Below are 18,850 nucleotides of genomic sequence, written 5' to 3' on the forward strand. Positions count from 1 at the left end.
ACACCGTAGACACTCTTACCAATAACTTGGCCTCTGATCCCTTCTCCAACACTTCCCCGCTCCCAGGCCCCAGGCCCTGAGAGCTCTTTAAGCTCTTATTTTTATCTTCGTATAACTATCAATAAAGAGCTGCTCAATTGTACAACCTCAGGGCCCCTATTTACACTGTATTCTACAAATTGAGTTTTTTGGGGGTGCCATTCACTCTGAAACATACATTGTGAATGGTAGCCCCTGGAACTGTGCAAAGGGGCAGCCCTGTTCTGAACATATACCACTCCTTTCCCCACCCCAGTCCTTGCAATGGGTAGTAGGAGACCTTCAGAGAAAGTTCACTGGATCTAAAGGTTGCTTTTCAGCTAATGTGCATTTTGGGCTGTTTCAGGGCAGGGATGGAGATTCAGATTCTCGCCTTAACTAGTTGTTTGGATTTGGCTTTATTTAATGGATTCCCGAATAAGCTCTTCTGATTTAAAGATTATCTTGCAAAGCAATGTTCTAATTGGTTTCTTTTACTTTGCACCCACATTCTGCCATGAAACTCTTGTTCGGCGCTAATCTGACCGAGAATGACTCCTAAAGCTAAACACACAGTCAGATGTGCTGAAGGGCCAGGACATGCATTTTCCTTAAATGGTACCCATGGGCCTGACAGAGCAGCATCAAAACAGTCAGAATTTCCTGACCCTCAAAACCCTGTCTGTCTGCCTCATGCGATCTAAGGGAACTTGCTGAAACATCATTCTCGGCACTTCTCAGGCTGTTTGATTTGACTGTCCTGCATTTTCTTGAAGCTCAGGGCAGAAAAGTGCTTCTGCAAGCATTCTTGCTGACTTTATTCTCCTTTCCGTGGGAAATTTTGGGAAGATAAAGTCCAGGTAAGTAAGTTTGTAAGGGGTCCTTCTAATCCCAAGGGGGATGGCGGTGTTCTGCTGTGATGAGGTTTGACTTTGGGAAAATGTCTCATTCCACATTACTGTCCATCTATTGAAATGATTTATGTGACATATCTGGGCTGCTCAATAGAAAAAAAAAAAAATTGTGCTCTCTCTGTAAGTTTTTCAACAAGAAAAAGCCCCAGAAAACCTCTACGGTTATACACTAGGGTGGCTTCCCTCAGATTGATCAGGGAAAAGGCATCTTGGAGCCCCTAAAGGTAACCTCTCACATGCAGGTAGCCCTGATTGTCTGGGGGAAGGTTCCTAATCAAACCCTATGGGATTTGAGAGCTGTGATGGTGTGGATCAGTGAGACGTCAGGAAGAACGGCTAGTACGGTCCCGAAGAGCTTGGAGGACCTGTTCTCGACAGCGACACGCTGTGGCAGTGCGGAGCAATGGAGGACACAGCACCAATTTCCTCCCTCCACCTCTGGGTGTGGAAGGTAACCAATAAAGCTATTCATTAGACATTTCAACGGGGAGGTGAAGCTCCTAGAGGGAGACACTTGACTTCCTGTGAAAAATCCATGGGATGGCTCCTATGGCCCCCTGGAAAAATGTAAGAAGTGCGACTTAAATTTGTAGCCTCTCTATGTTACAAAAGAGATGGCCATTATGATACAGCTGCTCATATTCTAAATGCCTTCTGTGTACTAACTAATTTAATCTTAAAAACAATGTCTGAAAAGTATCTAGCTCTTCGTCTCTCAAGGCAAAGGACAAACTATAGCACGCTAAGCTTCTTAGTTGTGTGCTCCCCAGCATTTGACTTTCCTTCCAATCAGATAGGAATGAGAAAACTCTGGGTCCCCGCACAGGTGATAAGAAAATCTCTCCTAAAGAATGGACGGCTTTTCTGCCCGTAGAGGCCGCCAAGTAAGCATCGTTGACGTCTCCCCCCCCCACTCCACTGCCGTCACGTCTAAGTCAAAGTCACCCAAAGAGCCCGAACAGCTGCGGAAGCTCTTCATGGAGGCTTGAGCTTTGAAACAACCGACGACAGTCTGAGGAGCCATTGTGAGCAGCGGGGAACGCTCACAGACTGTGTGGTGACGAGGGACCCAAACACCAGGCGCCCCAGAGGCTTCGGCGTTGTCACACATGCCACCGTGGAGGCCGTGGATGCGGCCACGAATGCAAGGTCACACGAGGTGGATGGGAGAGTTGTGGAACCAAAGAGGGCCGTCTCAAGGGAAGATTCTCAAAGACGTGGTGCCCACTTAACTGTGAAAAAGATTTTTGTCGGTGGCATTAAAGAAGACACTGACGAACACCACCTGAGAGTATTTTGAACAGTACGGGAAAACTGAAGTGACTGAAATCATGACTGACCGAGGCAGTGGCAAAAAGAGAGGCTTTGCTTTCGTAACCTTTGACGACCATGACTCCGTAGACAAGACCGTCACTCAGAAACACTACACCGTGAATGGCCACAGCTGTGAAGTAAGGAAAGCCCTATCTAAGAGAGAGATGGCTAGTGCTTCATCCAGCCAAAGGGGTCGAAGGGGTTCTGGAAGCTTTGGTGGTGGTCGTGGAGGGGGTTTTGGTGGGAATGGCAGCTTTGGTCGTGGAGGAGACTTCAGTGGTCGGGGTGGCTTTGGTGGCAGCCGTGGTGGCGGTGGCTATGGTGGCGGGGGAAATGGCTATAATGGATTCGGTAACGATGGAAGCCATTTTGGAGGTGGTGGAAGCTACAATGATTTTGGCAGTTACAACAATCAATCTTCAAACTGTGGACCCATGAAAGGAGGAAACTTAGAAGTTCTGGCCCCTATGGTGGTGGAGGCCAATGCTTTGCCAAACCCCGAAACCAAGGTGCCTATGGTGGTTCCAGCAGCAGCAGTAGCTATGGCAGTGGCAGAAGGTTTTGATTACTGCCAGGAAACAAAGCTCAGCAGGAGAGGAGAGCCAGAGAAGGGACAGGGAAGCTGCAGTTTACAAGAGATTTGTGAACTCAGCCAAGCACGGTGGTGGCAGGGCCTAGCTGCTACAAAGAAGACATGTTCTAGACAATACTCATGTGTATGGGCAAAAAAACTCGAGGACTGTATTTGTGACTAATTGTATAACAGGTTATTTTAGTTTCTGGTCTGTGGAAAGTGTAAAGCATTCCAACAAAGGGTTTTTTTGTTTGTTTTTTGGTTTCCCTTTTTTGGGGGGTACGCGGGCCTCTCACTGCTGTGGCCTCTCCCGTTGCGGAGCACAGGCTCCGGACGCGCAGGCTCAGCGGCCATGGCTCACGGGCCCAGCCGCTCCGCGGCATGCGGGATCTTCCCGGACCGGGGCACGAACCCTCGTCCCCTGCATCGGCAGGCGGACTCTCAACCACTGCGCCACCAGGAAAGCCCTATTTTTTTTTTTTTTTTGGTAAAAAAATACACATGTATATATAAAAATATTGATAAAAGTTGACATACCAAAATATGAATAGGGATGATTCCTAGGTGATGTAATTGAGTGTGGTTCTTTTACTGATTAATATCTACTTCTCCATATTTTCCAGTTTTTCTAAATCATCTTATCCGTGTATTTTTAAAAGTTCTTTAAAAGATAGGGCTCGGGAAACTGTTTGGCAGTATTGACTAGAGCTGAGCCTACGCGAGCTCTGAGAGCCAACGTTTCCACTTTTAGGTATGTTCCCAACAGAAATGCACACACACGTTCAGCCAAAAACATGCATAAGAATGTTCATAGCAGCTCTCTTCATAATAGCCCTAAAGTGGAAACCACCCAAATGCCCATCAATCCCAGAACGAGTATGTTATGCTACCTTCACACAATGGAAACTGCCCAGAAACTGAAGGATTACAAACCCCAACTCTGTGAGGCAGTGTGGATAAATCTCAGAAACATAATGTCCAATGAAAAAAAAAAAACAAGCAGACACGATAAGAGTGCCAACTGTACAATTTCACTTACGCAACGTTCAAAACAGGAGATACTAAATGTAAGTCTTAGAAGTCAGGAGAGTGATTTTCTTTGGGGTGGGATAGTGACTGGAAGGGACATGAGGAGGTTTTCTGAGGGGCCTGGTAATGTTCCTTTTCTTGATAGGGGTGTGGGTTCCATGGGTGTGTTCATCTTGTGAAAATTTATTGAGCTGTAGGCCTAATGATTTGTGTGCTTTCCTGTATTATGTTATATTCCAATAAAAAGTTCAAAAAATTACAGGGCTTAGTGCAGGCAGCATTTGCGCTAAGTGGTGGATTAGTGCTTTATTGTACAGCCTGTGGTTACATCCATTAGAATAGTGGCTTGTTGAACAATCCCAATAGGAAGAGATTTCAAATTAATATGGAAATCCAGCAGTAACAGCTGCATTTGCACAGCCTCCACTTACGAACTATCCGTCCTCACTCTCCGCTCCTACCCGGTATCAGATTTGCTCCAATGGTCCCTTAAACACGGACTTTCGAGGTTCAGAATCTGGGATCGGGTGTGACATGCTGGATCTCGTGCTGAGCTCTGCCTGTAGCCCCATGACTGGCGACAGGGAGAAATCCATGGGATCATGACCATACTGTACAACAGTTACAGTCACTTGGGGAACATGAAGGATGTAACACACGCAGCTACCATTTAGCAAGTATTTACCATGTGTCAGGCACTGTTCTAAGTGCTTTATTAACTCATTTAATCCTCACAAGATCCCTGAGAGAGGAAGAAAGTATTTTTGAAGTCTCTACTCTGGGGAATCAGAGAAATTAGGAAGGCTGTTCACCACTAGGTGGCTTTGTAAGCCACAGAGCTGGGATTTGAACCCCAGAAGTCTGGCTCAAAGCCTGCATGGACTCACATGACGTGTCCGTGCTTACTGCTCTGAGCTAGGTTTCCTCGTGGCTCAGCCCGGCCGCCTGATCTTTTCAGGGATGCATCCTGCCACCTTCCATTCCCCCTGTCCCCTCAGCCTGATGCCTAAAAAAAAAAGCCAGAGGGATTCTGAAACATGCATTCGTTCATTCAACAGAAGTATTTATAAACACCAAGTACATTCCAGACACTGTGCTGGACGCTGACAATGTATTTGTGAGAAAGAGATATGGCCCCTGTTGTTAGGGAGCCTTCAGTCTAGTGGTGAAAATGGCCATTATTCAAATAACTAAACAAAACTGCAAAATTACACACATTAAGCAAGAAGTACAACATGGAACAAAGGCCCTAGAGTAGATGTGAGTTTCAGCTCTGCTACTAACACATCCTGCGGTCTTGGACAAGGCAATTCCTCTCTCTGCGCTATGGTTTCCTCACCTGGGACGTGGGGGCCTCAGACTAGATGATCAATTCCCAAACTGACCGCGGTAGGCAATGCTACCACCTCTGTGGGATGTTAATTTAGGACGGCTGGGCATGAGGACAAAACGTTCCACTGTCAGTTCAGCTGTGTTTTCACAACCTCTCTCTTCCTGTTATTCAAGCTTTTCTTTCTGGACACATATTCCAGGGGATGCTGGGGTATGCCACCCAGAATCCCCCTTCTAGACAGAGGCCCCCATTTCTCGAGGTGCTGGTGTCTGCTGAGGGCTCATAGCTGAGTCCTTTCCCGGGATCTGTCATCAAATAAAAGGAGCTGCTTCAATAAAGGGTATGCCCCTCCTTAGAGGAAACCTGCATTCAGCGACTGGTTCCTCCAAGAACAAAGGTCTCGTCCTCTTGCCTCTAAAGCTGGGATATCTCAGAATGGCCATCCCACCTCCAGAGCGCCCTGCGGGCTCATCTGAAGTTTGCGCTGTGATTGCTTCTTAGCTCAACTTCTCCCCGCTGCCCATCCTGCTGCCCTTACTTGCTTAAGGGCGTTGCTCCTAAGAGCACTCCCCAGTGAACCACCTGCACGAAAATCTCCATCTCAGAGTCTGTCCCAGGGAAACTGACCTACAGCAGTCAGGTGCAAGAGCGATCCTCAGAAGTAGACTCTAAAATGGGATTTTGGATCAGTCTCCCAAGGCAATAGAAATAAAAGCAAAAATAAACAAAAGGGACCTAATCGAACTTGTAAGCTTCTGCACGGCAAAGAAAACCATCGACAAAACAAATGGACAACTTGCAGAACGGGAGAAAAGATTTGCAAACGATGCCACTGACAAGGGGTTAATATCCAAAATATACAAACAGCTCATACAACTCCGTATCAAAAAAGCAAATAACCCAATCAGAAATGGGCAGAAGACCTAAACAGACATTTCTCCAAAGAATACATCCGGATGGTCAATAGGCACATAAAATATTCAACATCACTAGTTATTATAGAAATGCAAATCAAAACCTGAATGAGGTATCGCCTCACACTGACTGGTCAGAATGGCCATCATCAAAAAGTCTACAAATAATAAATGATGGAGAGGGTGTGGAGAAAAGGAAACCTTCCTCCACTGTTGGTGGGAATGTAAATTGGTGCAGCCACTATAGAAAACAGTACGGAGGTTCCTTAAAAAACTAAAAACAGATCTACCATATGACCCAGCAATTCCACTACTGGGTATGTATCTGGAAAAGATGGAATCTCTAATTCGAAAAGACACATTCACCCCAATGTTTACAACAACACTAGTTACAATAGCCAAGACACAGAAGCGACCCAAGCGCTTATTAATGAATTGGCTTAAAAAGATGTGGTACATATATACAATGGAATATTACGCAGCCATAAAAAAGAATGGAATATTACCATTTGCAGCAACATGGATGGGCCTAGAGAATATTAAGCTTAGTGCAATAAGTCAGACGGAGAAAGAAAATACTATATGATATCACATATGTGGAATCTAACAAATACTACAAATGAATCTATATACAAAACAGAAACAGACTCATAGACACAGAAAACTTAGGGTTACCAAAGGGGAATGGGAGGGGAGGGAGGGACAAATTAGGAGCATGGGATTAACAGATACACACTACTATACATAAAGTAGATAAACAACAAGGATTTACCGTATAACACAGGGAATTTTACCCAATATCTTGTAATATAGCCTATAATGGAATATAATCTGCAACAAGAAAAGATGGAATTTTGGAGCTGGATTAACCAGCATCCATCTGGCAATGAGGAAGGACCTGATCCAGTGGCATGCTGGGCCAAGCCACAACAGCTTGTGAACGTGGACATCTCTTCCCAACCACCCATCCAGTGCCATCACATTAGTAGCTTGCGGCGGGCTGTGGTGGGAGTATTTACACCACAGAAATGAGCAAATACAACATATCAAGATTATTTTCCCCCCACTGAAGAGTGGGGTGTTAAACATGGGCCAGCAAGCCACCCATCCCGTCTCCGGCAGTAGGTGCAGTAGTGAGTGGCCCCGGTAGGTTGCGGAAAGAGCAGCTGTCAGCAGTCCCAGCGGGGAAGACGGGACCAGACACCCACGGGAGGCGCTGCACGGGCTGGTGCGACATCTCAAGCTGTTGAGAGGTCTGGGGGAGGTGCCGGTAACAAAGACCGTGGAGCTAGATGGCTGTTGTGCGGGGTCTCCTGGTGCACCGGAGAAGATAATAAAAGAGGGAGCGTGGGTAATCACCGATTCTAGGTGAAGCGTGAAAGCTAGGGAGCCTCTTGGCACACGGAACATTCCCTGTGACTCAGGTATGATCCCAGTTATAACCCATCATAAGATGGAAGTGGTACACCTGGAATCAGGCACGAGCAGGGTCAGAGGGCACAATTAAGGTGCGTGAGCGGTGGTGCGGGCCGGATGCTGCACCGTCCTGTGCCTCCACTGCCCAACGGCACCCCCAATAAACCACGGCACACAAGTCTCCATCTGAGACTGCTTCCCTAGTGACCCATCCTGCGACACATATTCAGCATCAGTGGATTTTCTATCCAGACTTTTATCTGGGTCTTTTCCCTCATTCACGGTGTCTAATCTGCCACGTAGCCAGAAATGGAAGTCCGTGGTTTAAAAATTAGCCAACGCTGAGCTATGTGCGTTTAAGTAGACTTCCTTACTACAGAACTTTGCAGAGCTTTGAAATTCCACTGTGAATTGGGAATCTCTGAGGTGGGGATATAGTTCACAGCATTTTCCAAACCTATGTGACCACAGAACACTTTTCTTCACGGTGCATCTTGTAGAATGGGTGCTCAGCTCAACACACAAGGGGAAACTTTGGAGAAGGTGACCTGTTCTCTTCAAGAGCTAAAATCCAGGGTGTCTCCTAAAAGCATTAGCTCCCTCTGTTCGTGGTTTGGGGGGACTGAGGTCTGCATTACTGCAGTGATACTGAAAATGGTGGAAGGGTAACAGCCGTCACTCATTGTCAGTATTTTATCTCCTGGCATTTCCTCTCTGAATGTAGCTGATATAGACTCTCCCTCTGGTAAAAAAAAAAAAAAAAAAAAAAAAAGGGATGCAAATGAAACAAACTCTGACCTGGATAATATCCCCTCCGTTCCCTCCCAGCTCTGGGGAAGCCAAATATAGTGTGAGGTCTTTGTTTTAGATAACAGACCGCCTCTTTTTCTTCCTCTGTCTCTTAAACACACACACACACACACACACACACACACACACACACACACACGCGTGCACATTTAATCAATAGGGTAAATTCACCTTAGGACCTATTTACCTAAAAGTTTTGTAGGGTAGTGCAGAACTGAGTTAAATCATTTTCTTGCCCACAGGAGAGAAGCATATATTGCCTGTACTATGCAGGCTTCCCCTGAAACGGTGAGGAGCATGTTTTTGCGTGGTCCAAGACCACCGCGGTCTAGGGAACGGAAGATGCCAGCCTGAGGTCTTCTAGCTTGTCACACGTGGGTGGGACTCTGAGTCCCTTGGTCTTGCCTCTGTTTTCAGATCACCGGAGGAGCAAAGGGAAGGAAGTGAAGCAGAACAGGAGATTTTACGCACATTGTCTCATTTCGTCCCCGCCAAAAAAATCCTTGAAAGAAGGCATTGATTCCATTATACAGATGAGAAGTAGGTTTAGAGAAGTAAAATGACCAGGCTGAGGTCACTCAGCTGATGAGTGACAGGACGGGGTTTCTTTGCTTCCAAAGCTCACGCCCTTCATTGCTGCCCTTGAATATCTTGTGGACAGTCTCAGGACAACCAGCTTAAAGACAACAACAACTACCTTTTATCGACCTACTCCTACATTCTTCACCCATATCTGCCCCCGCAAATCCCAACAACTGTGTGAAGCAGACTTCTTATCCCTGCAACGCATCCCACAGATAAAGAAACCAAGCTCTACAGAAGTGAACTGATTCGTTCATGGCCACCCAGGTAATAACTGGTCGAGTCAAGATTTGAACCCGCAGCTGACTCCAAAGCCAGTGCACTTTCAACTATACTGTGTGAACCCTCCAAGCCTGGCTCTAAGCCTGAGAACACTGCCTATCATCTGGGAACGGATTTCAGAAAACAGAGTTTTGTGCAAACCTGTATGTAACAAAGGTTCAAGGGTTCAAGATATTTTGATGCTTAAATTTGAAAACATGGTCTTCTAGTTGAGTTCCTTTTTAATGTGGGATCCTCTGAGACGGCCATAGCCATAAGGAGAGAAATTAAACAAAGATCTCCACCCTCAGTGGAGAGTGGAACAAGAAAAGCAGAGAAGAAAACTTGCCCTAGAACTACAGTTAACTAGAGGTGTCAAAGACACACGAAGATACCAGTGACAAAGAAAAAGTAGGTACAGCCTCTGGGTCACGTTCAAGATGATAAAAATGCAATTAACTCAAGCCAGGTTCCTCCAGCCCACAGCAGTGACCTACCCTTTGGGTGTGAGGCTGTGTTGATCATTTCCGGGCTAAGGACACGGGGCCAAGTCCTTTCCTTCCTGGAACCTGCTGGGGACTCATTAACGTCCACCCGCTGGCTGCAGGGCATGCGGATGATGTAATGTGGGGCAACTAAGGTCTTCTCTGAATGATTCATAAGGTACCATTCAGAAGGCTTAACTTTGCCTGCATTCCAAAGTACTGACCAGCACATAAATCCGTGATGTTAAACAATTCTGCGGCTCTGAGGCAAGTCTCAAGTCTGGTGGGGGGGGGTGGGGCGCAGTGGGAAGAATCGGGCCTTAAACTTTGAAATGAAGAAGTTCTGGGCTATAGGCTACGGATGTGGAGGTCCTGGGTGTTGAGTGATGAGACGCAGAAGCCACTGAGAACCGTCAGTAAATGTCAGAGGTCAACAACAATTTTTCAACTGTTTAAATTCCCTGATTAAGATCAGCCTGATTTATGAAGGGGTTTGAGTGAGGTTTGTTCTCCTGCTGGTCTCTCACACGCCCTCCCTCATTTGGGATTAATAAGGTGCCATATTATAGACACCAAAGTCTCCTTTTGAGTCTTCTAATTTAGAGATGACAAATAAATTACATCCTGTTTAACAACTCTCATCAATGGTGGTAGCTGCCTGGAGTGCTGAATTGAGAGGACTTTTGAGACCGAGTCTGGGCTCAAATGGAAAGAGTGCTGTGATCCATCAGTAATGTCTGCCTTGGGCACAGGAGAAAGGAGTGGGGGTACATGTGCCACCCATCTAGATTTAACTTTTAATTAAATTATTCGTTTCGTCTCTTTTTTTGTGTGTGTGGTATGCGGGCCTCCCTCTGTTGTGGCCTCTCCCGTTGCGGAGCACAGGCTCCGGACGCGCAGGCTCAGCGGCCATGGCTCACGGGCCCAGCCGCTCCGCGGCATGTGGGATCCTCCCAGACCGGGGCGCGAACCCGGTTCCCCTGCATCGGCGGGCAGACGCGCAACCACTGCGCCACCAGGGAAGCCCCGTTTCGTCTCTTTTTGCTTCAAGAAGAGAAGTTCACTCCACCTACCAGCTTAGACACAAACCATAACCCAAAGGGAATGTCCCTTATTAAACACCATTAACTCATAAAGCAGCCCAGCAAGAGTGTGGGATGATAAAAGTGTCACATTTCCTCTGGATTCCTCTGTCTTTATAGACTAAGAAGTCATTTTAGTCTTCGGGGTCCTTGGTTGCCAAGCTATTCCACTCAAGAGGGGTTTACTGTTAAGAGTACATATAGGGGTGATAAAGGGTTTGAAAACTCTTGTGGGAATCCAAGATGGGGAACTCAAAGAGGAACTGGAGATCTTCTCCGAAAAGAGCTTCAGGGACCTCAGTAGCAGGATCTGAAAGTCTTCAGGTTGAGTCTTGACATGACGTCGGGCTCTCTTCTCTTAGGTTGCTGTCTTCTCCTCTAACTTCCCACCCGGCTCCTTCACCTTCCCTCTCTTTGCCCCTCACACCCTGGTTCCCTACAGCTCTCCACGCCTCTCTGGTCCCCCTTCCTCAGAGCCTCGTAGCTTCTCCCCTCACTGCTACCTGCTTGATTCTTGACATGGCTTCCACTTTACATTCCCAAGAGGGAGACTCTGATTTGTACAAATTAACTTTTGGGAAACTAGCTCATGTCTCAAAGGCTAGCTCAGAATTGGCTATCTGACTGTGGTCGGCTGACATGACCCCAAATCTCCACCCTTTAGCAAGGAGACTTTGCAGATCTTCCCATCAAGAAGTGGAGTCTATTCCCCTACCTTTTTAAAAAAAAAAAATATATATATATATATATTTATTTATTTATTTTTGGCTGCTTTGGGTCTTTGTTTCTGCGCACAGGCTTTCTCTTTGTGGCGAGCGGGGGCCACTCTTTGTTGTGGTGCGCAGGCTTCTCATCGCGGTGGCTTCTCTTGTCGCGGAGCACAGGCTCTAGGCGCACGGGCTTCAGTAGCTGTGGCTCGAGGGCTCAGTAGTTGTGGCGCAAGGGCTTAGCTGCTCCGCGGCATGTGGGATCTTCCCAGACCAGGGCTCAAAGCCATGTCTCCTGCACTGGCAGGCGGTTCCTTAACCACTGTGCCACCAGGGAAGCCCCTCCCCCACCTTTAATCTGGGCTGGATTTGTGACTTGCTGTGGTCACAAGAATACGGTGGAAGTGATGTTTTGCCAGTTCTTAGCATAAATCTTCAGAGGCTTCACACACTTCCATTCTCTCTCAGAATCCTGCCATGGTGAGAACAAGGCCTGACTGACCTGCTTGAGCATGAGACACCATGTTGTTAGGGCCAAGGCCATCCTAGACCTCCCTATGGCTGGTTATCCTCCAAACCATAGGAGAGAGCCCGGCCAAGATCAGCAAAGTCACCTCCCTAACCCTCAGCTGAGGACAGACACTCAAGGGAGACCAGCTGAGATCAGAGAACCTCCCAACTGAATTATAGACTCATAAACACTAATATATGTGACTGTTTTAAGTCACTGACTTTTTGAGGTGACTTGTTATGTGGTGATAGCTAACTGATACAATGACTGCAAGTAAATCTCTGAACTTTGCTGAGTCTCACTTTTCTCATCTGAGAAATGGAGCAAAAGGAACTTTCCTGCCTGCCTCAGGGAAGAGTTTTAAGATATGATGCAAATATAAACTTTAGCAATATTTATTGAGTGGCTTCTCTATGCTAAGAACTGAGCTAGACCCTGGGGATTCCCAGGACAGACTGACCCTGTTGCAGGACAACAGTAACACCTTCTCCTCCCAGCCACAGGCCATTCCCCAAAAAATAAGGCAGAGTGGACACTCCAGCTTGAAGGCAGTTGAAGAGGGAGACCAGCCCGATGGAGACAGCAATGGCCCAGCCATCTCATCAACTGGTTTATCCCACAGATTTATATGTAAACCATCTCCCTCACTCACTTTCCCTAAGTTAATGTACAGAGCTTCCCCCCACCTTTTTTTTTTTTTTTTTTTTTGCTGTACGCGGGCCTCTCTCCGTTGCGGGCCTCTCCCGTTGCGGGGCACAGGCTCCGGACGCGCAGGCTCAGCGGCCATGGCTCACGGGCCCAGCCGCTCCGCGGCATGTGGGATCCTCCCGGACCGGGGCACGAACCCGCGTCTCCTGCATCGGCAGGCGGACTCCCAACCACTCCCAACTCCGCGCCACCAGGGAAGCCCCCCACCCCTTATTTTTAACTTCTAAGTTCCAGGGATGGACAACAGAATTAATTCGTCCCATCACTAAACACTCGGGGACCATGAGAGTGGACATGATATTTTCTAGGTTAGGAGACATCTTACATCCCAGTGAGGGCGGAAGAGATAAAAACATGTTGATCCCGCCTTCTCCCTGGTCTCCCACATCTGATCTCATCCTGTGCCGCCAAACAAATCCACCCACTTCTCTCCAATTCACTGCTGTTTGCCTGATCCAAGCCATCGACATCTCTTACCCCAGCCTTTCTACTGGTCCCTATGCAGCCGATGGAATGTTCTTTTAAAGATCAGATCATATCCTTCTCTTGTTCAGAACCCTCCAACGGGTTCTCATCGCGCTTAGACTAAAACCCAAACTTTTCGCCACGGCCTGTGAGGCCCGAGGCCCTGTGGGCTCCAGCCTGTGCCCGTCTCCCTCACTCTGGTCCAGCCACGCTGGCCTTCTTTCTGCTTCTCCAGCGTTTCTGGTTTGTCCCAGCTTTGGCACCCATCCATCTGTTGTCCTGTGAAATACTCCGTTCAGGTGTCACTGTCCAGGTGTCAGCCCACGGCCCCCTTTACAAAACCACTGCCTCTGATCACTCTTGCTAAGGCAGCACTCACTCCCCGTCACTGCCACTGCTACATACAGGTACGCTTCGGCGCTGCTGCAGGTCCGCTTCCAGACCGCTGCGCGAAAGTGAATAGCGCAGTAAAGTGAGTCACGGTTGTTTGGTTTCCCATTGCATATAGAGTTATGTTTACGCTATGCTGTAGTGTCTTAAGTGGGCAGTTGCATTATACCTAAAACAACGACGTACGTATCTTAATTAAAAAATACTTTACTGCTAAAGAAGGCTAACCATCCTCTGAGCCTTCAGAGAGTCCTCATCTTTCGCAAGAGTCACATCAAAGATCACTGATCACAGATCACCATCCACATAGAGTAAAAGTGGGAAAGTCTGAAATATGGCAAGAATTACCAAAATGTGACACAGAGACACAGGGCGAGCAAACGCTGTTGGGAAAATGGTGCCGACAGGCTTGCCACACACTTTTCAATTTGTAAAAAACGCAGTATCTGTGACGCGCGGTGAAACGAGCCGTGCCTGTACACCACCTTGCTTTATATTCTTCACAGGGTATAGCCAACGTCCCCTGCCCCAGTCCTGCTTCTTTACTTGCTAACTTGTTTGTCTTTGCCCCGTTCTAATGCACATCACTGTCTCTTATTCATTGAGGACAGGAATTTTGCCTACTTCGTGCACTGCCGTGTCTCCAATGTATACAATGATGCCGGGTGTACGCCTGGTGATTGTCAATAAATATGTGTTGAAGAAAATGAATGAGCACAGAAAAACTAAGGAGGGACCAGGAAGAAGCGCCGAACTTCACACAAAAGAGAAAGCTTCTTCCTTTGCCAAAATTCCACCTTTGTCATTTCTCACTGCCCTGCTTCGGCAGTCTACCAAATGCAGCTGGAAAGCAAAGTCTCAGACCTTGGAAACAGGTGCCTGATCTGTACCCTGCTGGGATCTGCTGGGAGAGGGGGCGAATTCATCACTGCTTATTTGCAGTTGCCAGTACCTAACTAAACTTTGCCACGGGTGTGTCATAGCTTCAGGTTCAACATTTCAGTTGTTTTCATTGCAGAGATGTCTATTTTCCTTAAAAAAAAAAACAAAAAAAAAAAAACCACGTGCCAAGAAAGTACCGGCAGCTTCGGAGGAAAACATGTCACTGGTTTCAAGAGTCAACCAAGAACCGGGCACACGCAGAAGCCCCAGCTGTCAACTTCTGCTACGAGAAATTTGGGAAGCGAGTGCAGTGTTCGGTGCACTTAGGGCACCGGTGGCTTAGGGCCACCGAACATCTGGTGGAAGAGGCGAGGAGGAAAGCTGTTAGATTTTTATTCTTTTTAGCATCATGTTAAATTGGCCGTGAAACCAGGGATGGTGCAATTGAATTATAAGGGGGCTGAAGTATTAAATAAAAATCTAGGAGATAGTCAAGGTGTTTGGCTCCTTCTAACACCTCCTTTTGGTGTTTTGGGCTGGATTCCAACAGGAGGTGAAGCAGATTTTAAAAACAGTAAGTGGAAAAGACAATATCTTCTTTGTTAACAATTCACCTCATTTAATACTGGGTGACGGGGCCAAGGGGTGTGCGTCTCTCGGAGGGGTGATTCCCCCTGGAAAACAAGGTGTTCCTTCTGAAGGAGAATCTCTGCTTCCTTAAATGTCAGTGGGATCCAGGAGTGTGGCCAGATGGAAAGTTTTACTGTCGTTTCTTGCTTTCTTGCTTGTGGCTTTTCTGTCTGGCCCTTTGCACGTTGTCCTTCACGTCCAGCACTTGGACAAGCCGAGCCTGTCTGATGAGGATGTTAAATTCTAGCCATGGTAAATGTGTCTGGCACAAAGGACAGACTCGGCTTGGCAACTCGAGGATGGCAGCAAAGCCACGGTCTTTATCACCTTTTCATCACCCCTCTACATCACCCCTCTACTGACCCCTCTAGGTTAGTGGAAATTTCTACCTTGGTCATTTTGGGGCATGTCCCCAGAGTGCTGGTGAATGTTTAACAGCCATCTCTCTGGAGGGACAAGTAAGCCCCGATTTGTACCTTCTGCTGATTTCTGTGCCTAAGTATTCCCACTGTAGCTGATTTTGACCTACCAATACGATGTCAGTGAATGTGGAGCTGGAAGCAGATTTGCAGTAGCCCCCATTATACAGTATTTCCACCACACAGATACTATAACCAGAAATAACCTCAACTGCATAGCCAGCAGTAAAATGTATGAAATCATTAAGAAATGATGCGTTGCGAGTATTTATCACCTTTGTTTTAATATAATGTATTTAACTGTAAGTTTACATAAGTTAATTTTTAACAATAGCTGCGTTTAACAAGTGGCTTGCAAATTTCCTGGAAATTTAGCCAATCAGTTCTGCTTACAAGCTGGCTCACCACTGCTTGTTGCCCTCCCTGGACTGGGTTGAGTCTTGGTATCTGGAACTTACATAGATCAAGGCGTGTGTTGGTACTTGTAGTTATCAGCTCTCAGTCTACAGTATAAATTGTTATGGAAACGCTCATTTCCTAGGCTCTAGAGATTCTGGTATGTATTGAAGGCTGATTAGAATCATCTACCTCCGGGCTGGGAACACTCAGCTGGGAAGAACTGACACGGTCATAATGGCTGTGTGCGGCCAGTGTCTGTTCTGATTGGTGCCCATGACATAGAGATGGAACCTCACCTCTGATGCAATTTCCCTGCTGTACCATTTCTTCTGAAGCCTGGAACATTCCCTCTGAAACCTGGAATATCCTGCAGGCATGACTGCGGAGCAGAGTACGAATCCCCGCTGGGAGGTGTGCCCTCAGCTGTGCAACCCTCGTTCTTTGCCGCCTGCCCAGATGTTGCCCCACTCAGGTAACTCTGGCCTCCTGACACTACCTCTCACCAGTCCCTGGGGCTCCCAGGTTCCCAAGGCATCAGCCTCAAAAGCCCTCTAACCTGGGTTCAAACACTGTAGAGGCCAATGTGTCCACAACTAACAGAGAGGTCCCTGTGGGGCTCCTCCGTTGATTTTCAGGGACAAGTTCACATGCCACCTCTGAGCTCTCCTCTGCTTGAAACTCCGAGACTGAGCCCCATCATCCCCCCTTGAGCTGGGGACATTCTCTGCAGGATTACTCCAACGTTGACTATTATGTTAGTCTGATGCGGCTGTCATAACAGAATGGGTGGTCTAAACAACAGACATTTATTTTCTCCTAGCTCTAGAGGCAAGAAGCCCAAGATCAAGGTGTCTCTCCTTGGCTTGCAGATGGCATCTTCTAGCTGCGTCCTTCCTTACCAGGCCTTTTCTCTGTGTGTGCACATTCCTGGCATCCTTTCCCCTTCTTATGAGGACACCAATCCTATTGGATTAGGTCCCACCTTTCGGACCTCACTTAACCTTAATTACCTCTTCAATGGCCCTCTCTGCAAATACAATCACGTTGAGGGTTGGGGCTTTGACATACGGGTTTTGCGGGGGACACAATTCAATCTGTAACAACTACTGAGCACTTGAAATGTGGTTGGTCTAAACTGATATATGTTCTAAGTGCAACAAACACTGTGGATTTTCACCATTCATCATTTTTCATCACATGTTCAAAACAGACTACAAAGTTATCTCATTAATACCTTTTTATATTGATTCCATGTCAAATGACAATACTTCGGATCTATTTGGCTAAATAAAATATATTATTAGAATCACTTTCACTTGTTTTTTTTTTACCCACTTTTTTTTTGAGTGTAGCTACTGAAAAATTTTAAATTACATGAAGAGCTCACATTACGTTTCTGCTGGACACTGGGTATCCAGAGACCCTCTCAGAGCCGATGCAGCCACCCTTCCTGTGGTCGGTGGGGAAACACTGTTCTCTGGGGCCCTATCCTGATGCCCCCCCTGATGCCTCCTTCATCCCTTTCCTTCTCCCCCGTTTCAAAAGCCCACACCTTCCTTCCTCTTCTTGGGCCGTCATCCCGTTCCGTCAAAGCCACGTGGGGAGGAGACGCAGGTGCGCAGTGAAGGAAGAGCTTCCAGACCATGGAGGCGAGGAAGGAAGCACCTCGCTGTGATTCCTACCGGGGTCTGGCTCAGAGCGGGAGACACGTGAGATAAGCAGACCCTCCGCGCTGCCTGTATCACCCCCGCTTAGCGTGTCTCTTACGTGTTTTGAGTTAAAAGAATCTCCATCTCTGACTCCGCCTTGAGCTGCTTGGCCAAAAGCCCCATTTATGACCCCACCTTGAGGAGAAAGAAATCCCACCTCACGCCAAGAGATGAAAAAAATACGGTCCTGGACCTCAGTTTGCTCACGCTATCACGCTACGGAGGAAGGAAGTGATGGGGTGGACAAAGATATGAATGGCATTGTCTTCAGGGCTATGGCACTTTTATGCGTTATTTCACCCAGTCTTTCTAACAACCTCATACTATATTCACTTTACAGTTAAGGAAACAGAGACTCAGGGAGGTTCAGTAACTCTTCCAGCGTCACCAGCTGGCAGGTAGCAGGACCAGTATCTGAGACCAAGTCGGTCTGACTCCCGGCTACCACACTGTGGGCGTGCAGTAAAAAGGGAAGAGTCTTCTAGAGCATGAGGGAACTCTCTTGAGCTGGATTCAGTCCAAGAAAGGAAAGCAGGGGGCATTCTAGGCATGGGACTGCCCTGGGCAAGAACGGGTCGGTCGGTCTGGTGCAGGCACTCCCTGAAGAGTCCAACCAAGAAATGGGTCCCATCCCTAGTCCTTACAGGGCTGCTCTCCTGCAAATCTCCCGCTTAACGTTCAGGGTTGAGGGGCACTGAGCCTCGGCAAAGACTCACAGGGATCACCCCATAGCCTGCTTGTCCCTGTCGGGCTGTCTGGGGGTCATTCGGTGCAGGGCTCACTCACCGGCTTCGGGTAAGGTCTTTCTGGAGGTTTATTGTATCCTTCTCCATATACCTGGTGCTCCTCATTGGTCTGTCTGGGGCCTGCGGGAAGCCAAGAAGTGAAAGAAGTGTTAGCACAACGGTTCCAAGCGGAGCCAGGCCACAGGAGGCTCGTGCATTGACGTGAGGTGCCTGATCAGCTTGGAGGGGTCCTTAGGCAGCACAGCGTCCCTTTTTCCACCCAAAGAGAGGCCTTGTGGCACACTGGAAACCGCAAGGGCTTTGGACACGGACGAACCTGAGCTCTGATCCTCTTTCTGTCTGGTGACCGCCTGCGTGACCTTGGACAAATTACTCAACATCTCTGGGCCCTAATCTCTTCAGCAGAAGAACAGGGGAATAATTCCTACTTTGTTGTGATGATTAAATTAATCGCTAAATTCCTGACTCATGGCAAGCATCTGAAAAATGGAAGCTTCTATTATGAGCATTAGACTCAAAGTAAAGCAAAAAATTAAATGTTGATAATCTTTG

At 47.4% G+C, this 18,850-nt stretch overlaps 1 protein-coding gene and 1 pseudogene across 1 annotated transcript in view; one reads left to right on the forward strand and one right to left on the reverse strand.

Annotated features, from left to right (window-relative positions):
- Positions 1-18,850, reverse strand: part of CCDC60 (coiled-coil domain containing 60) — a 154,498-nt gene that overhangs the window by 64,366 nt on the left and 71,282 nt on the right. Inside the window, exon 2 of the mRNA XM_028480553.2 lies at positions 18,339-18,418. Coding sequence (XP_028336354.2) covers positions 18,339-18,418 — 80 coding nt within the window. The remainder of the gene's footprint in view (positions 1-18,338; positions 18,419-18,850) is intronic.
- LOC114484409 (heterogeneous nuclear ribonucleoprotein A1-like) lies at positions 1,784-2,856 on the forward strand (annotated as a pseudogene).

Source organism: Physeter macrocephalus, chromosome 19 (genome assembly GCF_002837175.3).
Source record: "Physeter macrocephalus isolate SW-GA chromosome 19, ASM283717v5, whole genome shotgun sequence".
NCBI lineage: Eukaryota > Metazoa > Chordata > Mammalia > Artiodactyla > Physeteridae > Physeter > Physeter macrocephalus.